This window comes from Malaclemys terrapin, chromosome 2, assembly GCF_027887155.1.
Source record: "Malaclemys terrapin pileata isolate rMalTer1 chromosome 2, rMalTer1.hap1, whole genome shotgun sequence".
Classification (NCBI taxonomy): Eukaryota; Metazoa; Chordata; order Testudines; family Emydidae; genus Malaclemys; species Malaclemys terrapin.
Window position 1 is genome coordinate 16,230,894 of NC_071506.1, and position 19,312 is coordinate 16,250,205.

The following is a 19,312-nucleotide window of genomic DNA, read 5'->3' on the forward strand; positions in this document are numbered from 1 at the left end:
GGATCGATTTATCGCGTCTTGTCTAGACGCGATAAATCGATCCCGGAAGTGCTCGCCGTCTACGCCGGTACTCCTGCTCCGCGAGAGGAGTACATGGAGTTGACGGGGGAGCCTGCCTGCCGCGTGCTGACCCGCGGTAAGTTCTAACTAAGATACTTCGACTTCAGCTACGTGAATAACGCTGAAGTTGCGTATCTTAGTTCGAAGTGGAGGGTTAGTGTGGACCAGCCCCTAGTATAACAAATACACACAGTGTATATAACGCTTATTGCTAAAGACACCACCCCCATCCCCAGTGCTTGGGACACCACATAGCATAACAAAACCATTTTTAAATATACATGAAAGCATTGTAACAAAAATCACCCTTGTTAAAGTGATCAACTAAACCCATTACATGGTGACTCAACACACAAAAAAAAGGTAAAATAAAACACAGGCGCAATGGTCATCCCCAAAATAAAAAAAAACAACCTCTTGACTTTAACAAATGCTCTCTAAAAGGAGGGAACATCCTGAAAGATTTCACAAGGCGTAAAGTGGGGGTGGGGTAGAAAAGAGGTTCCATGTTTGGGACTTGCTCCAGCAAAGGTACATTGTGGTATGAGGGTAGGATCACTACAGGCAAGTGTGTGAGAACTTATATACCCATCAGGACCTGCAATAAAGTTAAGGCTGCCCAGCATTTCCAATTATAAAGACCTATTTTCAGCTGCTTCTAACTGCAAACTTTAACCATCCAGGCTGAAATTCTCCATGCCAGGGGTCGGTCTGCCTCAGGCTGAGATTTTTTTAAACCTTTCATCAAAATAGTTGTTTCTGAGATCAAAGTTACATGAAATATTTTCTCATGTTAAAAAATCCTTATAGTAGTTTAGTTGAGAAGCTCTAGAGCAGTGGTGGGCAACCTGCGGCCCGGCTGCTGCTTCCCGCAGCTCCCATTGGCTGGGAACAGCAAACTGCGGCCACCGGGAGCTGCGGGTGGCCGTGCCTGTGGACGGTCTATGTAAACAAACTGTCTCGCAGCCTGCCAGTGGATTACCCTGACGGGCCGCAGGTTGCCCACCACTGCTCTAGAGCTTCTATGCCTTGGAGCAAGGGCTAGGAATTTGGCAAGGGAGGGGTGTCAGAAAGATGTTTATTGCAGTGAAAATCCATCCAAATTTGGCCAAATTACGAGCCTCTGAAAGTCACCCTGTGCGTGTGCTCAGCAGAGGTTTATTAGAGACCTACCCAACAATAATCTCAGAAGATTCTGTTTACACTGTGCATATTCCACCTTTCCGAGCTCACTGAGCATGCTCCAGCCCAAGGCTGCAGGGGCGGAGCAGAACTTTCCCTACAATTGCCTCCCGCCTCCCCTCCGGGCACCAGAACAAAACATGGAAACCTTCTCTCCAGTGTTTTAAATCATTTCCCAGGTGACACCCAGGCAACAGAGCCTAACTCGACTGCACAAGGCTAAGGAGCGGCAGGGGCAAGCGGAGGGGAAACGGGTGTAAGCTAAAGGATGGACAGAGCACAGAAACAAGAGGACATGCAAATGATGAGCAAAAAGGGTCAAGCTGGGAAGTGGGGGAAAGGGGCAGAAGAGGCCGTATCCACTTGAAAATGCTCCCCTCTAAAATGTAAAACAGAACACAGGGACTGAGGCCTTGGCTACACTCAGAACTTCTCAGCGCTGTCGCGGCAGCGCTGTGAAGCACGAGTGTAGTCGCGCCGCGAGAGCTCTCTCGCAACGCTGCAAATACTCCACCTCTCCGAGGGGAATAGCTTGCAGTACTGCGAGCGAGCGTGCAGCGCTGCAGGCGCTGATTACACTGGCGCTTTACAGCCCTGCACTCGCTGCGCTCGGGGGGGGTGTGTGTGTGTGTTTTCACACCCCTGAGGGCAGCAAGTTGCAGCGCTGTACACGCCAGTGTAGCCAAGGCCTGAGTCCCAACATTTGCTGTCTAGCAAATACCCGTGAAACCCATTTGCAAAGTCTCTCATCTTCCTTAGCGGCTGGTTCAGAGAGACTAACAGCCAACTACTATTAGTCGTTACGCTATCAGCTCAAGTGGCAGAAGTCTGCTGTGGATTTAAAGGCTCCAACACTGCTGAGTAGCCCTGGGTGTGGCACAGTATGGCTCTGTATGATGGAATTCCTTTTTGTTTTTTTCCCCCGTTTGTTTTAAAAAACCTTAAATTAAGTTAAAAAACGACATTAAAAGAACACTATAAAAGACGGCAAAGTCAAGCATCCTGAAGGTAGGAAATGGCAGAATTAAGCTTGTGTAACCGTAATTTGGCCCCTTTGTGCACATGCATTGTGATACAGTCTTTAGTTACGGCATCACCTACTATTTTTTCCCCAGCCCTTCTGCCTTGTTCAGTGCACAGCGCAGATGGTGCGTTGGGAATGAATCAGTTGTGTAGTGAATGAGGCAGTTGTTTGTAAGATGCCTGCCTCATTTGTTGAGGAAGCTGGAAGGCATGTGGCGAATGAGGCAAAGGACCTCAGGATGGGAAAGGATAGTCTTATGATCAAGACAGTTCTGAGAACTGGAACCTATCCTTGCTTCTGCCGCAGAGTTCCTATGTCACTGCAACCAAAATTCACAGGTGGCCACTAATTGGGTTTCTAGGTGCCCACCAGAAAACATCTGGGGGCCTATAATAATAATAATATATGGAGATATACCTATCTCATAGAACTGGAAGGAACCCTGAAAGGTCACCGAGTCCAGCCCCCTGCCTTCACTAGCAGGAACAAATACTGATTTTTGCCCCAGATCCTTAAGTGGCCCCCTCAAGGACTGAACTCACAACCCTGGGTTTAGCAGGCCAATGCTCAAACCACTGAGCACTTACAACCATAACTGAAGTCAGTGCATGCACTGACCATATAAAGTGCTATAAAAATGCTCTGAAAAAAATCAGGCCCCAAGTGTTTCACAAGTTGGGCGCCTGACAATTTTAGCCTTAATCTCTCTACTACTCAGTTTCACATCTTTAAAGTGAGGTTGATGACACCAAGTTACCTTAAAGTTTGTGAAGCATTCTGACACGACAGCGATGTGTGTCATAGAAAAGCTCATGAAGAAATGAATAATTTTGTACACAGTGCAGGGTTTAAATGGTATGTGGTAAATATTATGCATTTGGCTACCAAATGAACAAGGATAAACAGAAATATTGAAAAGTTACTCATTCAGGGGCACTACCTATCCTGTGCATTGAAAGAGGCAGGGTCCTGTGTGGTTAAAAAAAAGTGACACCTTGCAAGTTAAAAGACTAACACAATGCATATGGCAGAAGAAGGCTGAATTGCACAGGCAACATTAATTCAGACATTGCCTAACTTTTGATTATTTAACTTTGAAACCATACAATACTTGACAGTAGTTTTTTATATGTAAAATATATTTAAAAGTATAGGCCCTGGCTACATCAGTGACCACCTCTTACCACCTGCAGCTGAGACCACCTCCGGGTCCGCCGCTCATACAACATCCACCTTTTAGGGATAATATTCTCACATCTCATTATAACTTTGCTGTGATGGGCCCAAAGCATGGAACCTCCTTCCCACAACTTTAAATCTCAGTCCATCTCTCTGTTCAATACATTTACAGTTATATGGTATCACAAACATGCATACACACATTGTATAACATAGCACCAGTATGTACTGTATATATTATGTAAATACTATATACTTCATTTCAAATTGTGTATTAAGATTTACATTTATTCTGTACAGTACACACAGTACCACATTTAAGGATATGCAGCAAGTGAATAATATACAACAGTATCTTGCATATCCAAAGAGCAAGTAGATCACTTTCAACAGCTGTTAATACTGTGAAATGTGTCTTAAGTAGTCATTTAAGCATCAAATTATACTGTATAAAACATAAGGGTATTTTGTTAAACATAATAGTGGTTGCCATAAAAAATAGTCAACATTTCTTGACAGATTCCTCAGTTACTGTATTTACTCTTTAAATTATGGAGGTGTCAATCCCTGCTATATAATTAAGATTGAGTTGCGTTTTGGAATTAAGACAGAGCTGTAATATCTCTGATACAATGGTGTGGTAACTGCTGTTGAAGAGACCTTTTAAATAGGTATCATTCTAGAACTGATGTTGACACATTTGCTTTAGAGTTAAAATATTAATAGCATTAACTTACTTCAGACATGACAGATAAATTAAAGACTTTAGTGGAGGCATTTTTCAATAAGCACCCGGGCATGCTACTTTCTCTCTCAATAATGGTTTTATGATGAAAGTTCAAAACATCTTTTGTACACAATCCATCTTTGGCACATTTTTCGACTGAATCCTCAACAGGCATTCAAAAAATTTGAGTTTTTTATGGTCTGTACATTATTTTAATCACTTTTTTACATTTCTGTATAGGACAGGAAGAAAAGTGGAAAATGTAGAGTATGCAGAATAGTTTTAATAAACAGTTTTACATACAGTACCTTACATATAGAACAGTGTGTTTGCAAATTTAAATAATTTTTGAATGTACAGTGGCTTGTACTCTTATCAAAAGGTAAATTCAAGTTTACTGTCTTTCGGTTCTAAAATGCATTTATACAGAAAACTAGAACTGATAAACAGTTGTGAGGCATAAAATGTTCAAGTATCTTATGTCATCAATTAAATAGCCTCCTTTTAACAGTCATATTTTACAAATTCCAAAACCTGTACATACATTATTTTCAATTTTATAAACTGCTTGTTAAAAGGTAACATTTCATGTTAACCACCAGTTCTTATAGTTTATAGTAATAAAACTAGACATGTGTAGATATAAATACGTATATAGTACGTACATATAAATGTGTGTGTATATACACTTATACCTACACATACATATGTAGCACTGGGTGCAGTGACAACTTACATGAGCACAGACAAAGAGAAGGTCCTGAGCTCAAAATCCAGCAAGAGCTAACAGAGCAACTAGGTTGCCTTTGGTTTCATGATGTTTTACTCACGTATGACTGAAGCTAAAAGTTTTATAAAAACATCTTAGATAATGTATCTTTGCGATATTCAATCTAGTGGTTTAGTAATTCACAGCCACAAACAAGCAATTTTTCTGCTCTTGTCATTCCTCATCCCAGATGAGGTTGGTAAAGATTCAGAGGGCTAACACCAAGCTGACAAAAATGTACTTTGAATCCTGAATACTGCAATAGAACGTAAAAAAATATAAACTAGATACAATTTTGGATGGATTGCTGGCACCAGGTAGAACTTTTGAAAAAAAAAACCTCTTCAGGTATTTCACTATCTTCAAACTGTCATCCCAGTGGTTTTAGTATTATTTGGCACATCTGACCACTGTTTGCCACTTACGTTTTTAAAAGAGCCTAAGGGTGCTGTAATGAGGATTTCCATTAAAAAAAAATATTTATAAGGAGACCACCACATACTGTTTCTTTCAAAAGTGAAGCAAATATTTTCATTTTCCTGAATAACACTAATTAGACAAGAAATAGTTCCTGGGCTGCAAAAGATCAGTTACCTGCCTAAAACTTTGGGGGTGGACCAACTGTAGAGAGGCTATGGATCTCTCTGTGTCTGTATTTTCACTAGCAATGGGAGAAAAAAAAAATTATGGATGTATGTTTTTCCCACTGACTTTGGCTCTTTCTGCTACTGACTATAAAATTATAGTATTTTCCATTACAGAGATTTCTTGAACTTTCTTGTATGACCTGAAGGAGAAATTCTGCCATTTCAATGTTCCTCAATAGGTGACATATTGTAATTTGCATCTTGAACATAGCGTATTTAGCTTTTCAGTGTTAATTTCCTTAATCTAGATTTCCTTTCCTTTCTCCAAAGCGTCAGGCTAAAAATGTAATCGGCACAGAACCAGACAAATATCCAGCTTTTTGCTGTCCTCCTGCCAGTCTTGTGGCGAATAAGAAAATTCACTGTAGAGAGCCTATTTTTATTCCTTTATTCTTCCTTTTGTCATACAGAGCACAGCGTGGCTATTTGTTGTACTTTCCCCATGTCAATTAAGAGCTGTTTGATACGTCGCTTGAGTTGAGGCAGTCTTGCAAGAGGATCTGGAGGTTCCAGCTCTCCAGTGAAGTCAAGCCAGCTTTCTAAAACTACATCGAGAAAAATGTAAAGAAGAGTTTGATTAGAAAGGGATCTTCGGAAAAAGTGCTCAACCCTCCAAAGCTAGGTGTGTTGAAATGCTGTAAGGGCCATATCTTAGTGCCATTGAAGTCAGTAGCAAAATACTTGAGGACCTCAACCTGACTAGGATTTGGTCCTAACTTGTCAACCGAAATTTAAATGGCTATTGTGCCCCACCCATGGCTCCATGCAAACCAGATGTGAGACTGCCAATGATACACCTCAGAATATTTCATGGCCAAATTCACTGCCCAGATGAAGAGCAGCCGATCATAAAAATTCAGAATACTTACACTATGTGTTGCGAGACGTTCTGTATTTGGATTTTTAGGCTCATACCCTTTCCAAACCTACTTCTCCCGTATGCTATTGAACATGGACCAGCACCTATCCTTGTAAATGCTGCCAACTTGCCAAGCCTGAGGGCAGCAGGTAATTTGCATAAAATGGAGCATGCCTCTGCCATATGAATCATAAATATGAAGGTGCAACTTACAGACACTCAGATCATTATTTAAATTAAGATATATTTTCTGAAGAACCAAATAATTCAGTGCTCCATGGAAATTTTTATTCTTTTAAGCAGTTTAAAGTGGTCCCCCTTATTAATCCTTCCAATTGCCTTGATAGCTAAATTCCAGTAATATAAAGGTACGCTAGGCCAAATTAGCCAACAATGTGTTGATGATACACATACAAAGAAGAGACTCCAGCTCACTGTCTCAGTTGTCACGGTTCTGCGGTAGTAAAAACTCAACAGGAATAAAAGGCTGTGAAGACTCACTTCTGTCTCTAACTTTAACGTATCACTAAACAAAAACAGGGAGCAGGTGATATAATGTGGTTCCATTTTTAGACAGTCACTTTCAGAATGGAATCTCACTAACTTCTGAGTGAATTTCAGTGCTCATAAAAAAGAGGGATGGCAAGAGTCTAATCCCATTTTTCTAGAAACATGGTCAATGTACATGCAATCTGATCATAAATATTCCATCAGGGCTAACACTATTTTGTTTTAGGTAAGAAATAATTAAGGACACAATAACTACACTTTGTTCAAACTCTCTTCATTTGTAAAGAGAGACTCTACATGTGAAAACTAGGGCTGTCAAGCGATTAAAAAAATTAATAGCGATTAATCGCAGTTTTAATCGCACTGTTAAACAATAATAGAATACCATTTATTTAAAATTTGTGGATGTTTTCTATATTTTCAAATATAGCCTAGGGGCTCAGAGCTTCAGACTCTGCTGCCACGCCTGGAGCTCTGGGCTGGGGCTTCACCCTCCCACCCCGCCCAGAGGTATGCGATTAACACGTTAAAAAAATGAACACGTTAATTTTGTTTTCAGTTAATTGCAGGCGTTAATGGCAATTAATTTACAGCCGAATGCATTCATTCTACTACAACACGTAGTTCTGCTGCATAATTGTTGTGCGAATTTGTTGTTATGAAGCCTGGTCTGTCGCCTTCATCCAGGCTATTACCAGTTAGTTTGTAAACCACAGCTGAATATGAAGACTTCTTATCTCCTCCTCAGGTAACTGATTGATACTATTGCCCAAACAAATACTATCAACTTCAGGAGATGCTGTGGATTAGTAGGCAGAGCATTGGAGCAGGAGCCTGCTACTTCATGGTCTCACTGTGTGGCCTTGGGCAAGCCATGTTGGCCCATGTTTTTGAATGACTGCTAATGCTGCATGCCTAGGCTTGACTCCAGACATTCTGAATACTCGTTACCTCAGTGGATGTTGCAAAGGCGCAATATCTCTGAAAATCAGACGCTGGGTGTCCGAGAACACCCAAAATTATAAATACCTTTGAAAATTTGAGCCTTAATCGCTATCTTAGTCATCTACATGACGGGGTAATGGGAGACTTATTGTTCTTCATTTAATGCTTTGAATGTTCAAAGCTCTACACAGATTAATGTCAATACTTTGTAACAATGTAATTACCATCAACTTCCTTTTCAATAAGGTCCATTCTGCTGGTGACTTCATTCTGTACATTCTCTATGTGGGTCAGGAGATTTAGCTGCCATTGAAGATGTGAATCCACTTGTTCTTCTGATCCTTTTTTTTCATTACAGGCACACACCACATTCCCTTCAGCAGTGTTCTTCTCCATAGGACCAACAAAAATCAACAAAGTTAGCACTTAATAAATGCTTTATTCTCATTTTACCACTTGGATTCTGGTTTTGATTTCAATACTTGGTACAAATGCCCTGAATGGAGTTTTTAATTGTACCACTATTTCACAAAAACATAAACATGCATATTGGTATGCAGTTTTTAAGAACTTTAGTGGGGAACAACTGCAATACAAATGTCAAACAAATGAGTACATCTAGCTTTCAGGATTACCACAGAGACAGATGAGTGTTAGCAGAAAACACAGGAAGTAGTGTTAAATTCACAAGATCTTGTACCCAGTTTAGTGCAATTGGAGTGCCCACGTCTCACCACTCTGCTACATAAACTTCTAACTCTTAATTCATGAAGTGCTGAATGCACCAGTGAGCCATTATCCAATTCAAGCAAGAGTCCAGGATTTTTTTGTGTTTGCTGTCCAATAGAGGATGAAGTGAAAATACAAAAATGGAATTATATCTAAAATCCCAAAGCTCGCCTGTTAAATTTATTTCAAAGTTCATAGCATATGGACAGATTTAAAACAAAAGTACATTCCTCCTTCAGACTACTGTCATCCTGTGTAACTTGCTAACACAGTTAGATCACATGGCTGGAGTATTAAAAGGGGCCAGATAATTGTATGACCAGTAACACGTGTAGTTATGAGAACTGAAAGCAAATCTAATGGCTTTCTTCCCATGTGTATTATTCCATAAGAAGTCAGGTATATTCCTGTGAAGCCTCAGGTAATAGCTAGGACCAAAGATAGGATACCCGATTTAACAGCTCAATGGGATGAGCTAGAAGAGAAATTCACATAAATTTATATAAACAGTTGATTTTAATTGTAAAATCCTATAATCCCACATATACTGAAGCTGTCTGACTATTGGTGATTATTGCATTTCACAGACAGAAATTCAAAGACAGTGCTAGTTTGATAGTACACTTGTTAGTCACTTCAGTGCAGGCCAGCTGCCACAGAAAGGAGTGAACGGTATTATGTATATATTGATAGACCTGTTTGAGAAACCCACATTCTTGAGACTATTTTGCATCTGAAAAGTTTTTTCCTGCAAAAGTGGCCTGAAATTATTTATTAAACAAAAAAGTTCTCTGCTTGTTTTTCTTAAGCTTTAGAAATATGAATACCACCAAATCTGGACTTCCCAGCTTTTGCTGGGAGGATCTATGGGTGGGTCCTGGAGATGACATACTAGTATTAACACTTGCAAGGGGGACAAGCTACTTAAGTAAATGGACATTGTTGGCATAAGAACAAACGACATGTGAGATCAGGGAGGGCATTCTAGCAGTAAGGGGCAGCGCACAAGAAACATTGGTGGAGAAGGATACAAAAGAAACATGATGGAAATATGCAGGGCGGGACAGGACTTTGTAAAGGCTTAAGAGTCAGGAGTGAGGAAACCATGTCAGGGGCTGTCCATAAATGACAGAACATGTTTTGGTGAGACACGGTGGGTGAGGTAATATCTTTAATGGGACCAACTTCTGTTGGTCAAAGAGAGAAACTTTCAACCTACACAGAGCTCTTCATTTTTTGGCAATTTTCAAGACCTCCTCCAGCCCCCTGTAACACTTTGTAACACTGAAACAAACCTGCAAAACTAAGGACCCATCCACCCCGAATGCGTTTTGTAATTTACAATCTATGATGTTTAAGGAGAAGCAGAACTAATAAAAAGGGACTCAAAATTGGATATCATCTGAGTGTATTGTGACAAAGTTCCTCCTCTATCTTGGTGGGTCCTGCGCTTATTGGCGGATTTTCTTGCCTCAGAGATTCACCATATGGGTTGCGGAACAGCCCAGAGCCCTTCCCCTCTGGAAGAACCCACAGTCCAGGTCAATTAGGAGGTTTGGGGGGAACCCGGGCCCACCCTCTACTCCGGGTTCCAGCCCAGGGCCCTGTGGACTGCAGCTGTCTATAGTGTCTCCTGTAACAGCTGCATGACAGCTACAACTCCCTGGGCTACTTCCCCATGGCCTCCTCCAAACACCTTCCTTATTCTCACCACAGGACCTTCCTCCTGGTGTCTGTTAAGGCTTGTGCTCCTCAGTCCTCCAGCAGCACACCCCCTCTCACTCTCAGCTCCTTGCGCCTCTTGCTCCCAGCTCCTCAAACTCGCACCACAAACTGAAGTGAGCTCCTTTTAAAACCCAGGTGCCCTGATTAGCCTGCCTTAATTTATTCTAGCAGCTTCTTAATTGGCTCCAGGTGTCCTAATTAGCCTGTCTGCCTTAACTGGTTCTAGCAGGTTCCTGATTACTCTAGTGCAGCTCCTGCTCTGGTCACTCAGGGAACAGAAAACTACTCATCCAGTGACCAGTATATTTGCCCTCTACCAGACTCCTGTACCCCACTGGTCTGGGTCTGTCACAGTATGAAAGAGAAGATCGGCAGTAGAACTGTGCATAGACTGGAGACGTGGAAACAAGAATCGGAAAGGCTAAAGGTTGCAATAGTTTAGGAGGGACATTGCCAAGGCATAGTCAAAGGTTCAAGGAAGAAGGGTGGAGAGGAGAGCTGTAGCAAATATAGCTGCTCTTGAATTAGTTCAAAACAGTTACAAATAATTCAAATCGTGTCTCAAGCCAACTTGAAAACAGCTGAAATCAAAATTAGGATAAATGCAAAATGGTTTACACAGGAAATAGGGATGTAAAATCTTAACCGTCTAACCAGTAAGCATTAGTCTTACCGTTACGAAACAGAGGAAGGTCAGGGGTTGATATGTGCCAACAAATAATTATGGAGTCCCAAATGAAAAGTACTCTATGGTGCTCGGAAAGTAGTGGAAAGGAAAGGAAAGGAAAGGAAAGGACTAGCTGACCCAACAGGTTCCCCTTCCTAATAAACAGTAAACAAAAGTCAGTAAAGTCATAGCTGAGATTCCCAAGGAAACCTGAATTCTGCATAAATGGATATATGGATTGTTTTTTCAAGATATGACACTATTCAGCAATATTTCATATTGCTGAATGTGTCCTTACTGCACACATTCAATGTGTAAACTATATTATTTAATAAACAATTAACTCCAAACAAGGTGAACTGGAGTTCTTCATTAAAAAAATATAGAACTTATGTGCCACCTTTAAAAACAAACAATCTATGTTTGTGACACCAGAGCACCAAGAGAAAAAAAAAAGTATCTGAATCATTTTTTTTAATGGGGGAGACAAGTGAGTGAGTCTAAGTGTTTTATTTATTTTCAAATACTTGGGTATCTCAAAAAGCTTAAGAGGTTTTTTTGTTTTGTTTTAAGAGAGTTTCTAGAGTAAAACCAGACACTTTCAGCCCTCCTGCTCAAAGCAATGGTATCAAGAAGTTACAAGCAACCGAAAACGGATTTAGAGATGTGGGTACGACCTTTACTATAGCATCACTAATATAAAGCTATAGAAAAATCAGCTCTGTATAGATTAGATGGGATTTACATTTCAAAGAACTCTGACTAAAACATTTGTTAGAAATCCTGACATGAGCAGAAACAAGCTTAGTTAATTGTTAACCTATATGACTGAATTCTGGGGGGAAGTTTGGTGTTAAAAGAAAAATATAGACCAACAGTAAATATAATTAGAAATCCAGGTTTTAAAAACTGTTAAGGGACCTAAGGACAACAGAGAGAAAAAGACGGTTACTCACCGTTGTAACTGTTGTTCTTCGAGTGCTTGCTCATATCCATTCCATTAGGTGTGTGCGCGCCGCGTGCACGATCGTCGGAAGATTTTCTACCCTAGCAACACCGGCGGGTCGGCTGTGGAGCCCCCTAGAGTGGCGCCTTCATGGCGCTGAATATATACCCCAGCCGACCCGGCGCCCCCTCAGTTCCTTCTTGCCGGCTACTCCGACAGTGGGGACGGGGGGCGGGTTTGGAATGGATATGAGCAACACATCTCGAAGAACAACAGTTACAACGGTGAGTAACCGTCTTTTCTTCTTCGAGTGCTTGCTCATATCCATTCCATTAGGTGACTCCCAAGCCCAACTTAGGTGGTGGGGTCGGAGTGAGACATTGCTGTGTGCAAAACCGCTGATCCGAAAGCAGCATCGTCTCTGGACTGCTGCACTAGTGCATAGTGAGCTGTAAATGTGTGGACTGATGACCAAACCGCTGCTCTACAAATGTCCTGGATCGGAACTTGTGCCAGGAAAGCCGTCGAGGAAGCCTGGGCCCTCGTGGAGTGAGCGGTGAGGTGCGGTGCTGAGACACCTGCCAGGTCATAGCAAGTCCGGATGCAAGACGTAATCCAGGAGGATAGGCATTGTGAGGAGACCGGTGAGCCTTTCATTCGGTCGGCCACTGCAACGAAGAGTTGTGTCGTCTTTCTAAAGTGCTTTGTGCGGTCAATATAGAAGGCCAGGGCCCTTCGTACGTCCAGGGAATGCAAACGTTGATCCTGGCGAGTGGCATGTGGTTTGGGATGAAAGACCGGGAGAAAGATGTCCTGGTTGATATGAAAAGGAGAAACCACCTTAGGGAGAAAGGCAGGATGTGGACGAAGCTGCACTTTATCCTTATGGAAAACTGTATAAGGGGGCTCGGATGTAAGCGCCCTGAGTTCAGAAAGGCGCCTTGCTGAGGTGATGGCTACAAGGAAGGCTGTCTTCCAGGATAGGTACAAAAGTGAACAGGTGGCCAGTGGCTCGAATGGAGGACCTGTGAGCTTGGAGAGAACCAGGTTGAGGTCCCACGTCTGAACGGGCTGACGTTGTTGTGGGTACATCCGGTCTAAGCCCTTGAGGAATCTAACGACCATCGGGTTAGAGAATACCGAGGACGCGAGTTCCCCTGGGTGAAAGGCCGATATAGCGGCCAGGTGAACTCTAATTGAAGATATCGCCAACCCCTGCTGTTTTAGGGAGAGGAGATATTCCAAAATGAGAGGAATGGGTGCCTGCAACGGGGACATGGCTCGTTGTTCGCACCAACAGGAGAACCGCTTCCACTTGGCCAGGTACGTGGTGCGTGTTGAGGGCTTCCTACTGCTCAGCAGAATCTGTTGGACAGAGTGCGAGCATTGCTGCTCTGCCTGGGTGAACCATGGAGCAGCCACGCCGTGAGGTGGAGTGATTGCAGGTCGGGGTGACGCAGCCGGCCGTGGTCCTGAGAGATGAGATCCGGACACAACGGAAGCGGGATCGGTGTCTGAACCGAGAGTTCCAACAGTGTGGTGTACCAATGTTGTCTCGGCCACGCTGGAGCGACCAGAATTACCTGTGCCTGGTCTCTGCGCAATTTTAACAGTACCTTGTGGACCAGAGGAAACGGAGGGAAGGCATAAAACAGGTGGTCTTTCCAGGGAAGGAGAAACGCATCCGAGAGGGAGCCCGGAGCTCGACCTTGTAGGGAGCAGAACACGTGGCACTTCCTGTTGTCTCGAGATGCAAACAGGTCTATCTGGGGAAACCCCCACCTCCGGAAGATGGAATGTATGATGTCCGGACGGATAGACCACTCGTGCGTCTGGAAGGACCTGCTGAGTCGGTCCGCTAGAGTGTTCTGGACTCCAGGGAGGAACGATGCCGTGAGATGGATTGAGTGGGCGATGCAGAAGTCCCACAGGCGAATGGCCTCTTGGCATAGAATTGACGAACGTGCTCCTCCTTGCTTGTTGATGTAAAACATGGCCGTGGTGTTGTCGATGAGAACTAACACACATCGGCCACGTAGGAGGTTGAGAAATGCCTGGCACGCCAGGCGCACCGCCATCAGTTCCCGAACATTGATGTGCAGGGCTAGCTGGGGTGCAGTCCACAGGCCCTGGGTATGGTGTTCATTGAGATGGGCGCCCCAACCCAGAGATGAAGCGTCTGTGACCAGGTGCAGAGAGGGTTGTGGGGCGTGAAATGGCATCCCCTCGCAGACCACATTGTGATCTAGCCACCAGGTGAGGGAGGTCAGGACCGAGATCGGGACCGTGACCACCATGTTCAGGCTGTCCCGATTTGGTCGATATATTGACGACACCCAGGTCTGGAGTGGGCGAAGCCGAAGTCTGGCATGCCTGGTTACGTACGTGCAGGAGGCCATGTGACCCAGCAGGGTAAGGCACGACCTCACCGTGGTAGTTGGGAACGCCTGGAGCCCTTGAATGAGGCTCGTGATGGTGCCAAATCGGTTGTCTGGCAGGATGGCTTGTGCACGTCTGGAGTCTAGAACTGCGCCTATGAATTCTATTCTCTGGGTAGGTTCTAGAGTGGATTTGTCCTTGTTGAGTAGGATGCCCAACTCGTTGAATGTGTGCACTATTATGTGGACGTGAGCTTGAACTTGCTCCTTGGTGCGACCGCGTACCAGCCAGTCGTCTAGGTACGGGAACACCTGTATCCCTTGCCGACGAAGGTACGCTGCCACGACAGCCATACATTTCGTGAACACTCTTGGGGCCGAGGATAGGCCGAAGGGAAGGACTGCAAATTGGTAGTGCACCATGTTTACCACGAATCGCAGGAAGCGTCTGTGAGGTGGGTAAATTGAGATGTGAAAGTATGCGTCTTTCATGTCGAGGGCGGCGAACCAGTCTCCAGGATCGAGGGAAGGGATAATGGCCCCCAAAGAGACCATGCGGAACTTCAACTTTACTACGAATTTGTTGAGTCCGCGCAAGTCCAAGATGGGCCGCAGACCTCCTTTGGACTTGGGGATCAGGAAGTAACGGGAATAAAATCCCCTGCCCCTTAACTCTACTGGAACCTCCTCTATGGCCCCCATAGCAAGGAGCGTGGAAACCTCCTGTATAAGAAGTTGCTCGTGAGAAGGGTCCCTGAAGAGGGACGGGGAAGGGGGGTGGAAGGGGGGGATAGAAGAAAACTGGATAGTGTATCCCCTCTCCACTGTGCGGAGGACCCAACGGTCCGAAGTTATAAGGGACCAAGCACGGTGGAAGTGGGAGAGACGATCCCGAAAGGAGGGGGCTGGATCCTGGGGGATGACTGGGGCGCCGTCCTCGACCGCACCTTCAAAAGTTCTGCCTGGGGCCTGAAGGTGGTCTAGGTGGCCCCTGGTTCTGGCCGGGTTGAGGGCCGGCCCACCTTCTTCTACCACCTCGCCCTCGCCTCCGGGTCGAGTCCTGTCTCTGACGAGGCGGGGGGGGGGGGTAGAAGCGCTGAGGCTGCGGCCTAAATGGTCTGCGCTGAGGGCCCACAACATGCATCCCCAGGGAGCGCATGATTGTTCTCGAGTCCTTGAGGCTCTGCAGGCGAGAGTCCGTCTTGTCCGAGAACAATCCACGTCCCTCAAAGGGCAGATCCTGTAGGGTTTGCTGTAGCTCCGGAGGCAAACCCGAAACTTGAAGCCAGGAGATCCTCCGCATAGCGATACCCGAAGCCAGGGTCCTCGCAGCTGAGTCTGCTATGTCCAAGGAGGCCTGCAAGGAGGTCCGAGCCACCTTCTTACCCTCCTCTACCATGGCTCCAAACTCTTCCCTGGACTCTTGGGGAATCAACTCCTTAAACTTCCCCATAGAGTTCCAGGAGTTAAAATTGTAACGGCTCAATAGCGCCTGTTGGTTCGCCGCTCTAAGTTGCAGCCCTCCGGCTGAGTAAACCTTACGGCCAAACAAATCGAGCCGCTTAGCCTCTTTTGATTTAGGCGCTGCAGCCTGCTGGCCGTGGCGCTCTCGTGCGTTCACTGATTCCACCACCAGTGAACACGGTTGGGGGTGGGTATACAAGTACCCGTAGTCCTTAGACGGGACAAAGTACTTCCTTTCCATCCCTCTCGCTGTGGGTGGGATAGAGGCAGGAGTTTGCCATATCGTATCCGCATTGGTTTGTATCGTGCGGATCAGGGGTAGCGCCACCCTCGATGGGGCATCCGCTCCGAGGATGTTCACGATAGGGTCCTGTACTTCCACTATCTCCTCCGCCTGCAGGTCCATATTACGGGCCATCCTACGCAGGAGATCCTGGTGAGCCCGAAGATCTATCGGAGGGGGACCCGTACATGAAGTGCCCGCCACTGCCTCATCCGGAGAGGAGGAGGAAGACGCCTCCGGTGGTACTGGATCCAAGGGGGGGTCCTGATCCCCCTGCTCTTGGGCCGGAGCATCACCTGTACTTGGGTCTATGGTGTCAGGTGGCGTGGACACGGAAGCCTCCATGCCCCCTGGCGGAGGCCGAGAGATGGTGGATTCTGGGGCCCTTCTAACCGAGTGACCCGAGCGAGAGGTCGATGGTATTGGAGCCCCTTGCTCCTGGTGGTACGCCCACGGGGTCCAAAATGACCAGTGAGATGGTCCATGAGAGTGGTCCTCTGCCATCTCCTGCCAATGGCCCAAGTTCCGTTCCTCGGCTTGCCCTTGAGGGGGGTATGCCGATCTCGACAGGTCCTCCGAGGAGCGAGACACCGATCTTGACAGCCATGGCGGTGCCGAGAGAGATGAAACGACCCCCGTGGGCTGCGGTGCCGCACGGTACCGGTCCGGAGATGATCTATCTCTGCGCGGTGCCGGCGAACGGTGCCGGGACCGCGATCGGTGCCGATGACCTCGTCGGTGCCGGGAGCCGGATCTGGACCTCGACGAGGACCTGGAGTATGCCCGGTGCCGGGAGCGGCCTCTCGACCTCGAGCGTCGACCGTAGCGGTGCCGAGAACTACGTCTCGACGTTGATCGGTGCCGACGATCATAGCGGTGCCGAGACGTAGACCGGTGCCGCGACGAAGATCTTGGCCGCGAGTACGACCGGTGCCGAGGTGATATTCGGTGCCGGGACTGCGAGCGGCGTGGGGACCTGCTTCTGGACCTGGACCGGTGCCGAGGTTCCAGCCCTTGTGATGGAGGGCGCATCAAGGCAGGTTTCCCCCTTGACTGGACCGGGCGGGTCAACGGTGCCGTCGGTGCCAGTGGTTGAGGCGGTGCCGGCTCTGTGAGAGCTATCAAGTCTCTCGCCGCCACGAAGGTCTCCGGAGTCGACGGGAGTTGTATTACCGCCGGTCTCGGTGGAGATGCTATCTGCACCGGACTCAACGGCCTCGGTGCCGGAGTCGTCAGTGCTGGAGGCACCTGTTTCCGGTGCTCCACCGGCGCACTCGGCTCTACCCCCGGCACTGGGGGAGCCGGCGTCTTCGGTACAGAGGTCCCCGTCTTATGGGCTTTTTTATGCCCCGGGGATAATGACCGGCGCCGAGGTGCCTGCTGCGGTGCCGACGAGGTCCGGTGCCGGGGAGGTTTGTCCGACACCGCCCGCATTGTCGGCATTGCCGGTGCTGCTGGGGCACTGCGCACCGAGGCGCTAGGTGCCTGGGCCTGGCTCGTAGAAGGAGTGTCCGGGCTAAGTGCCGCCTCCATCAGGAGTTGCCGGAGCCGAAAGTCCCGCTCTTTCTTGGTCCTTGGTCTGAAGGCCTTACAGATCTTGCACTTATCTGTTTGGTGGGACTCTCCCAGGCACTTCAGACAGGAGTCGTGCGGGTCGCTCGTGGGCATAGGTTTAGCGCAGGAGGCGCACTGCTTGAAGCCGGGAGCTCTGGGCATGAGCCCGGGCCCGCGGCCGGGGGAGAAAGGGGGCGACGACCCCCTTAGTCCCCTGGACTATTATAACAAATCTAACAACTTTAAACTATTTAACTATTAAACTACAAACACTAGAACTATAACTATAACTACAACTGCGAATAACTAATTAAGCTAGGGAGAGTGGAGAACAGCTATGCCGCGCTCCACAGTTCCAACGACCGTCAGGGGCGGTAAGAAGGAACTGAGGGGGCGCCGGGTCGGCTGGGGTATATATTCAGCGCCATGAAGGCGCCACTCTAGGGGGCTCCACAGCCGACCCGCCGGTGTTGCTAGGGTAGAAAATCTTCCGACGATCGTGCACGCGGCGCGCACACACCTAATGGAATGGATATGAGCAAGCACTCGAAGAAGAACTAACAATTTGCTCTTCAACCAATTCCTTCTGATACAAGAAAGAAAACAGGTTCTGCTTATACTCCTCATTTTAAATACAGGGAACCTCTCTCAAACCAGTAGAATCTTTCAAAATGGGGGGGAAAGAAAATTAAAAAAAAGTGCAACCACAAACTTTCCTTGAATACAAGAAATCTAGATGTACTGGAACTACTTAGTTATATTAACAGAACAACCTTCCTATAAGCAGAAATCCACTGTAGCTGGGTTTACAAATTTGCAATTAATGAATTAAGAACATAAGAACGGCCATAGTGGGTCAGACCAAAAGTCGATCTAGCCCAGTATCATATCTTCCGACAGTGGCCAATGCCAGGTGCCCCAGATGGAATGAACAGAATAGGTAATCATCAAGTGATCCATCCTGTCGCCCATTCCCAGCTTCTGGCAAATAGAGGCTAGGGACACCATGCTGGCTAATAACCATTGATTGACCTATCCTCCATGAACTTATTTTGCTCTTTTTTGAACCCGGTTATAGTCTTGGCCTTCACAACAAACTCTGGCAAGGAGTTCCACAGGTTAACTGTGTGTTGTGTGAAAAAATACTTCCTTTTGTTTGTTTTAAACCTGCTGCCTATTAATTTTACTTGCTGACTCCTAGGTTATTGTGTTATGAGAAGCAGTAAATAACAAACACTTACTTACTTTCTTCACGTCAGTCATGATTTTATAGACCTCAATCATATCCCCCCTTAGTCATCTCTTTACCAAGCTGAAAAGTTCCAGTCTTATTAATCTCTCCTCATACGGAAGCCGTTCCATACCACTAATAATTTTTGTTGCCCTTTTTTGAACCTTTTCCAATTTAAACGTATCTTTTTTGAGATGGGGCAACCACATCTGCCTGTAGTATTTAAGATGTGGGCATACCATGGATTTATATAGAGGCAATATGATATTTTCTGTCTTATTATCTATCCCTTTCTTAATGATTCCCAACATTCTGTTCGCCTTTTTGACAGCCGCTGCATATTGATTGGATGTTTTTAGTGAAATATCCACAATGACTCCAAGTTCTTTCTTGAGTGGTAACAGCTAATTTAGACCCCATCATTTTATATGTA

General features: G+C 45.9%; 1 protein-coding gene across 10 annotated transcripts in view; it reads right to left on the reverse strand.

The window, feature by feature from the left end:
• Positions 1 to 4,435: 4,435 nt before the first annotated feature.
• The window catches only part of PHF20L1 (PHD finger protein 20 like 1), an 83,599-nt gene continuing 68,722 nt past the window's right edge, over positions 4,436 to 19,312 (reverse strand). For 7 of the 10 annotated variants that reach the window (XM_054018182.1, XM_054018186.1, XM_054018185.1 and 4 more), the window contains 2 exons: positions 8,127 to 8,292; positions 4,436 to 6,133 (listed from right to left, as the gene is read on the reverse strand). In XM_054018182.1, coding sequence (XP_053874157.1) covers positions 5,991 to 6,133; positions 8,127 to 8,292 — 309 coding nt within the window. In that variant the 3' untranslated portion in view covers positions 4,436 to 5,990. The remainder of the gene's footprint in view (positions 6,134 to 8,126; positions 8,293 to 19,312) is intronic. The other 3 variants (XM_054018190.1, XM_054018189.1, XM_054018183.1) reach the window with 1 other exon arrangement.